This window comes from Nicotiana sylvestris, chromosome 10, assembly GCF_000393655.2.
Source record: "Nicotiana sylvestris chromosome 10, ASM39365v2, whole genome shotgun sequence".
Taxonomy (NCBI): Eukaryota; Viridiplantae; Streptophyta; class Magnoliopsida; order Solanales; family Solanaceae; genus Nicotiana; species Nicotiana sylvestris.
The window spans coordinates 34,764,988-34,773,559 of NC_091066.1; the positions used below are offsets into that span (position 1 = coordinate 34,764,988).

At 41.0% G+C, this 8,572-nt stretch overlaps 1 protein-coding gene across 1 annotated transcript; it reads left to right on the top strand.

Annotated features, from left to right (window-relative positions):
- The first annotated feature begins 3,499 nt into the window (after nt 1-3,499).
- On the top strand, nt 3,500-3,877 carry LOC138879179 (uncharacterized). The gene has a single exon (XM_070158773.1). The coding sequence runs from the start codon at nt 3,500-3,502 to the stop codon at nt 3,875-3,877; it is 378 nt and encodes a 125-aa protein (XP_070014874.1).
- The last annotated feature ends 4,695 nt before the right edge of the window (nt 3,878-8,572 follow it).

The following is an 8,572-nucleotide window of genomic DNA, read 5'->3' on the forward strand; positions in this document are numbered from 1 at the left end:
CGAAACTAGGTATCGTCACCTGCAAAAATTGGCACTCGCTTTGATAAGCGCCTCCAAGAAGCTGAGGCTATATTTTCAATGCCATCCCATATGTGTCGTTACTACTTATGCATTGAGGAACATAATGCACAAATCGAGCTCTCGGGACTATTGGCCAAATGGACCGTAGAAATTAGTAGGTACGATATTGAATATGGACCCCGAACCGCCATCAAATCTCAAATTTTAGCAGACTTCATGGCTGACTTCCTGTCGGCCTTAATACCCGAAGTCAAAAAGGAATTGCTGCTAACCTCGGGGACCTCCTCAGGGATATGGACCTTTTTTATTGACGGTGCTTTGGACTCAAAGAGGTCTAGACTCGGCATCGTGTTGAAGCCGCCCACGGGTAACATAGTTAGGCAATCTATAAAAACTGTGAAATTGACTAACAATGAGGCCGAGTATGAGGCCATGATTGTAGGTCTCGAACTGGCTAAAAGCCTGGGGTCCGAAGTGATCGAAGCTAAATGCGATTCTCTACTTGTGGTTAATCAAGCCAATGGGATATTCGAAGTGAAAGAGGAACGAATGCGAAAATACTTGGATAAACTACAGGTAACACTACATCGGTTAAAGGAGTGGACCATGCAACGCGTACCCAAGGATCAAAATAGCGAAGCCGATGCTCTGGATAACTTGGGGTCATCGGTCAATAAGGATGAATTCAGTTCAGGAATGGTCGTACAACTCATGAAATCGGTAGTGAAAGAAGGCCACGCTGAGATAAACTCGACAAGCTTAACCTGGGACTGGATAAACAAGTATATAAATTACTTGAAAACTTGGAAGCTGCCCTCGGATCCTATAGAATCGAGGGCTCTGCGTATGAAGGCGGCCAGGTTTAGCCTGTCCGAAGATAACACCCTATTCAGAAGAACATTCGATGGACCACGCGCCATATGTCTAGGACCGGGAGACACCAAATAATGTTTTGAGGGAATTTCATGAAGGTACCTGCAGGAACCATTCGGGGGCCGAATCGTTGGTTCGTAAGATAGTCAGAGACGACTATTACTGGATCTACATAAAAAAGATTCGAAGGAGTTTGTGCGAAAATTTGATGGCTGTCAGAGGCACGCACCGATGATCCATCAGCCCAAGGAGTTACTACATTCGATCTTGTCACCTTAGCCATTCATGAAATAGGGAATGGACATCGTCGATCCCCTACCATGGGTACCCGGTAAGGCTCAATTTATATTATTTATGACTGACTATTTTTCTAAAAGGGTTAAAGCTCAGGCATTTGAGAAAGTCAGAGAAAAAGAAGTTATTGATTTTATTTGGGACCACATAATATATCAGTTCGGCATGCAGGCCGAGATCGTATGTGACAACGGGAAGCAGTTCATCGGCAACAAGGTAAGCAAATTTTTTGACGACCATAAGATCAAAAGGATCTTGTCAACACCCTATCACTCTAGTGGGAACGGGTAGGCGAAGTCCACAAACAAGACCATACTCCAAAACCTTAAGAAAAGGTTGATCGATGCCAAAGAAAAATGGAAGGAAATTTTGCCCGAAGTCCTGTGGGCATGTTGTATGACCTTAAAGTATAGTATCGGGGCCACCCTATTTTTGTTGGTCTACGGTACTAAAGCAGTAATACCGATCAAGGTAGAAGAACCGAGTTTCAAGATGGCAATCATGGGCTTCCATATGGGTTTCTCCTCACTCGGGTGTTCTAGTTTTACAAGGTACCTTTGGCCAATCCAAAAGTAGGTACCCGCAAGCAAACCTTCTCCAAAACAACACTGGAAGAGTGTGAGTGTGTAGACAAGATTGGGGGAAGCACTTCATCCATTTCTCAGTTGATCAATGCTCAGAATGCTGCTACTGAAGAAATCAGAAGGTTGAGTGCTCAAAATGCTATACTGGACACATAGCTCAGTCAAGCTGTTGGGGCACCTGGTTCTGCAAATTCTTCCCATGAAGAAGTTGCCCGCTTGACTAAGGAAAATGCTGAGCTTAGGCAACAGTTGGAGAACTTGCGGGCGAAACATCTTGAGAAACAGCTGTCTGCAAATGCTCGCATGGACCTGGTTCTCAAAATCATTGTTGCCTCCTTCTCCAAGCCTCCTTCTTCTAGTGCCCCCTAGGATCTTCTCGGTGACCAGTTATCTTTTGTGTTGGTATTTTGTGGTTGTTGTTTTCTTTTTGTTTGTGTTTTTTTTTGTGATGGCATGTTGGATTTCACTGTTGTTGCTCCTGTTGAAACAGTCCAATTTCGTATCAATGAAACAACTCTTCTTTTGCTTGTACAATGCTTGTTCTCCTTTTTGCTTCTCTTTTTTATCATGTTGTGTGCACATATGTGACATGGGTTAGCCTTGTCAGACTTCTTTATGTCGTTTTGTCGAATTTGTCTTTTTGTTGATGCCAAAAGGGGGAAGAATTGATTAAATTGAAATTGTAGCAAGTGATTAAGGGGGAAGCATAGAGTCAGGGGGAACTTATGAGGTTGCTGGTACCTTATCTGGTTAAGTCAAGTAGTCATAAATGTTAAAAGTTTGTCATCATCAAAAAGGGGAAAATTGATGAGCTTAAGATCTTTTAATTTATGTTTTGATGATTTAACAAATATTTTGTATAAAGGACCTGATGCATGCCTGGTACAATCATTCAAGATAATCTACCAGTGTGCCTTTAGATTAACAAAACTAGATGAGGGACCTGATCCCTTGGTGTTCCCCGAACAGAAATACAAGTCAACTGTAGAGCTGGAAAGCAACTGCAGAAAGTACTGCCTGCAACTGTGCACGTCACAGGGCAGCAATCACTTCCCTACCAACCAAGAATAGACATCATCCTTAGGATGTCTTTGGTAGTATAATAATATTGTGTAAGGCATATAATATTCACTTGTACATTTAGTGACATTCTCTTAAGCATTGATCTCATCCAGCATTGAAGTCACAAGTGTGTCAAGAACAAGAAGACAACTCCACTACGGACTAGTTTCACTAGGAGTCTATGTATGTACTTAGTTGAGTTGTAATCTTGTATTTTGTTCTTTATTGTAACTCATATCTTGCTTTATTAGAAGCTTTATTTTAGAAAACTAAAATCATAAACCATCTGAGTTTGTGTTGTGATTAGAGTTAGTCATAGGTTGAAGTCTTTGTGACTAGTGAGTGACAAAGTGGCTTGTGATAAGTGTATTACAAGTTAGAGTGATTGAAGTCTTTGTAATAGAGTCTTTACGAAGTGTCTTGTAATAGTGTAGTTATAAGTTAGTGAAGTTGAAATCCTACCAGTGTAGGTCGTGGTTTTTGTCCCCTTGAGTTGGGATTTTTCCACGTAAAAAATCCTGTGTCTTTTACATACTGCTTTAGTAGTTAGTACTGAGGTAACTGCTATATGACCAGGTCTCTATACAGTTGGTGGACCCATATAAACTATCAATTGATATCAGAGCAAGTTCTTTCTAAAAGGTTAACACCTAGAAAGGATCTCAATGGCTGCTCCACCTAACTTTGAAGAAGGACAATCAACCTACAGACCTCCTAGATTCAATAGTCAGTACTACAGCTGGTGGAAAACTCGTATGCATGATTTTATAATGGTAGAAGACTCTAAGTTGTGGGACGTCATTTGTGATGGTCCACATGTTCCTATGAAGAAGGTTGGAGACTCCGGAGTAATGGTTCCAAAAACCAGAAAAGAATACAGCGATATTGATAGAAAAGTTGTTAAGAAGAACTTTTGTGCCAAGAAGATCTTGGTATGTGGTATAGGACCTGATGAGTACAATAGAATCTCAGCCTGTCTATCTGCCAAGGAAATTTGGGAAGCATTGCAAACGGTACATGAGGGAACTACTCAGGTTAAATAGTCCAAGATCGACATGTTCACCACTGAGTATGAGCTTTTCAAGATGAAAGATGATGAGTCTATACAAGATATGCACACCAGATTCACATCTATCATAAATGAGCTTCATTACACTTGGAGAAATCATTCCTAGAAGCAAGCTTGTAAGGAAGGTTCTCAGTGTTCTACCTAGCTCTTGGGATAGTAAGGTGAATGCCATCACTGAAGCTAAAGATTTACAAATTCTAACCATGGATGAGCTAATTGGAAACTTGATGACATACGAGATGAAAAGAAAGAAAGGCAGTGAAAGAAGAGAGACAAAAAAGGAAAAGAACCCCGTACTCAAGGCTGAAAATAATGACTCAAGTGAAGAAGATAGTGATATGTCCTATCTCACTAAAAGATTTCAAAAGATGGTTCGAAGAAATGGTGGTATACCAAAGAAGGGCAGTTCAAGTAAACCAAGAAACTATGATCTATGTCACAAGTGCGGAAAGTCAGGGCATTTCATCAAAGACTGCCCACTTCTAAAACAGGAGCATTACAAACACAACTCTGACAAAACAACAAAAAGGAACCCGATTCCTGACAAACGATTCAACCGAAAAAGTGAAGCTGACAATGTTGTGAAGCAAACTCTTGCTACATGGAAAGACTCCTCCAGTGAATCAGAAGGCGAACCAGATGCAGGAAACAACTCCATGATGGTAGTGGAAAATGAAGCAAAGGAATATGATTCATTATTTTCATTGATGGCTTAGTTTGATGATGATGAAGAGGACAACAGTGATGAGGTAAATTTCAGGAATGTTCAGAGAAATCTGAAGTCCTACTCTTCTAAGAAATTGATGTCATTAGCAAATATTCTAATTGATGCATATTATAGCCTTGTTAATGATAAAGATGCCTTGACCATAGAGTTAGGAGATGCTGAACAATCTAGAGATGATCTGGTGGTCTGTGTGATTGATTTAAATGAGACCATATGCAATCTTGAAGAAGAAAAAGAAGTTCTAACTGAAAAAATAAATAGTGTAGAAAATGAAAGAGACGATTTGATGGTAGTGGTTGTTAACTTGAAGGAAACCATAGAGAACCCTAGCAAAGAAAAGAATACTCTAGCAGAGAAAATTGTAGCTACTGAGCTAGAAAGGGATGACCTTTTGGTGGTAATCACAGACCTACAGGAAACAATTGAGGGACTCAAATTAAAACATAGGCTTGTAAGTATTGAGAAAGGGAAGGAAGTAGCTAGTGAGACAAACATCAAGCTTGAAAAGGAATTAAATGATGTGAAAACTAGTTTATGTGGTGAACTCGAGAAAAATAGGCAACTTCAAGCTGAATTGGAGAAAGTAAAAATTGATCTTGAGAAATCTCTTAAGTGGACCTGGTCCTCAGATGCTGTCACTGCTACGTACACTAACAATAGTGGATACAGGCAGGGAATCGGGTTTCAAAAGGAAAAAATTCCTTACAACCCTCACAGCAAGTACATCACTGTTCCTGATAACTAGCTTTGCACCCACTGTGGGAACAATGGGCACTTCAAAGAAAATTGCCAGGCCAAGGCTCAATCTGTTTAGAAAAATAAAGTGTTTGCTACAAAAGTGACTACTAAAGGCGGACCAGATACCACTAGCAAGAATCGCATATTGCCTGCATGGACTAGAAAAGCTCTTATCTAACCTTTCCTCACTAAAAGGGACCCAAACTAGTTTGGGTTCCTAAATCTAACCCATAATTTATATGTGCAGGGAACAGTGAGAGGAAGCGGACTACAATGGATCATGGACAGTGGATGCTCAAAGCATATGACTGGAAACACCATGGATTTTCTCTCACTGAAAGCCCTGCAGGGAGGGAATGTATCCTTTGGAAATGGAAAAAAGGGGTACATTCTCGGTGTCGGAAAGGTTGGAAAGTCTCTTTCACACTCAATTGAGAACGTGTACTATGTGGATGGCTTGAAGTACAGTCTCTTGAATGTCTCTCAAATTTGTGATAAAGGGAACAAAGTAAAGTTCTTGTGTAAAGTGTGCACAGTTACTAATTTTGTAACTGGTGAAGTGGTTTTAGTAGCCAAAAGATACAAGAACATCTATGTTGCTGATTTTGAATCTCTGGAAGCTGGTGATATGAGTTGCTTGAAGGCAGTGGGCAATGATGCAGAACTATGCCATAGAAGATTAGGGCATGTAAGTTTCTCACTACTAAATAAATTGATATAGAAGGACCTGGTTCGTGGTCTGCCAAATTCAAAATTCAAGGAGCACGGAGTGTGTGATGCATGTGCTAGAGGAAAGCATGTGAAACCATCCTTTAAGCCAAAGAAGGATGTTAGCATATCAAAACCACTCGAACTCCTTCATATGGATCTGTATGGTCTTATGAGAATACCAAGTAGAGGTGGAAAAAGGTATATTTGTGATTGTGGATGACTATTCAAGATTCACTTGGACACTGTTTCTTAGAACAAAAGATGAGACCTTCGAGGTATTTGTGGCCTTTGTCAAGAAAATCCAAGTGAAGATGGACTTGAAAGCAGCCTGCATTAGATCTGACCATGGAACAGAATTCGACAATGCCAAATTTGATGAGTTTTGCAATGAAAATAGGATTACTCAGAACTTCTCAGCCCCAAGGACTCCACAATAAAATGGTGTTGTTGAAAGAAAGAATGCACGGACAATGCTTATTGACAGTGGAATTGCCAAAAATTTCTGGGTAGAGGCAATAAACACTGTGTGCTACTTGATGAATAGGTGTATGATCAGGTCCCTCTAGAACAAAACCCCTTATGAGCTACTCAATGGAAGAAAACCAAAGATAACTTATCTGAGAACCTTTGGATGTAAATGTTATGTTCTCAACAACGGGAAGGACCAGCTTGGGAAGTTTGATGCAAAAAGTGATGAAGGAATATTTTTGGGGTATTCCTCTCAAAGCAAAGCCTACAAGGTCTACAAAAAAAGGACACAATGTGTGGAAGAAAGTGTTCATGTGATATTTAACGAGACACCCTCTTCTAGCAAGGAAGGAAACAGTGATGATCAAGATAGTGAACCACTCTTGGTTCTTGGAGAAATATCTGATGTCTCAAATGGCAAGTCTGATATGATGAGTCAGATGAAGGAGGCAGGTGAAGACAATGTAACATCCTCTTCCACTTCTCAAGAGGAACCTAGTACTCCTATTACTACCACTGAAGCTGAAGAAAGAGTTGGAGATGTAGTGTAAGGCACTCCACAGGTAGTAGAACGGGGAGTGCAGGGAAATCCATCTAATTTGCCTAGTTCTTCTACCAATCAAACTCCAGCCCCAAATTGGAAACACAAAAGCTCCCATCCACTTGATAATATAATCACCTCCTTGGCACAAAGCCTATTAGGTAGTGGCTGAACTTAAAAGGCTAAGGCTACCCTAAAAATGGCTCGGAGAAGTCCGAATTCCGTAATCAAAATTCCAAACGATTCAAAGGTTATCCTCGGCAAAATTATAGTTTAAAAACATTTCAACAAGCACTTTGAGGAAAGCTTCCATCCATACCAAGCCCCCACAAATTTCAAACAAAAGTTTCATCGAGAACAAGTCTTATTCGGATGTCTGAACAACAACTTATTACTACGTTTTATTCCATGCTAAGGCATTTGAAATTTTTTCAATTGTAAAAAGGATGCTAATGGTAATAGACTCAAAAATTGCCAAAAGGGAAAAAATTATTATATATACATTCCAAAATGTCTTTACAAAAGCCGATGAAAAAGGCCACCACAAAAAGAAGTACATAATGCAAAAACAAAGCAAAATAATCCTAAGGTACCTACGCTTGATCTTCACCAGCACCCGACTCGTCACCGGAACCCTCAAGGCCTTCTTCATCTTCGGGTTCGTCGGAGCCCTCAGAGCCTTCTTTATCTTCGGGGCCCTCACAGACTTCTTCATCTTCGGGCTCAGCTAGATTCTTGGCCATAGCCTTAAGCCTCTTTGCTTCCTCGATCTCGGTAGAAAGGTCGAAGCCTCGAGCATGAATCTCTTTGAGAGTCTCCCTCTGAGATAGCCGCCTCACGTACTCGATGGAAATTTTCAGGCGAGCCTCGGCTGCTTCAACATCAGCCCTATACTAGGCCACCATCTCTTCAACATCAGCCCTAGTTGCTTTTGACTTGGACCTTGCTATTTCAATCTCCTTGCCGAGGGCATCCCCTTCAGCAATAGCCGAGCCCAATTGAGCTTGAAGGTTCTCATTCTATCGAGCCCGTGCTTCGGCCTTCTCCTTTGCCACTCGGAGTTTAAAATCCGTCGATGTCAGCTATGCCTGGGCAGTCTCCTTTTTTGAATCCATTCAATCTATTTTTTCCTTCCAAACATCGATCATGTCTTGGATCTCGTTCATATCAACCGAGAGTTGGTCGATCCGGTTAATCTTCTGCTGAACTTGCGAGGTTTGGTCATTACTCGCCATGGCTAAGTCTTCATCACTAAATTCGAAAACTTTTACCTGTTCGACCAAGTTGGCATGCTCTTTTTGTGCCACATCCAGCTCGGCCTGGAGATTATTGACGGCCCCTTCGTGTTGCTCGCTGAGAAGCTTATACGTGTCTCTTTTCTTGGTGAGCTCCTTGACCTCAACCTTGAGTTAACTAACCTCATCCCGGTACCGAAGAAAGCTTTTTTGGTGAAATGCCAAGGCCTGCAAAAGGGCAAAATAAGA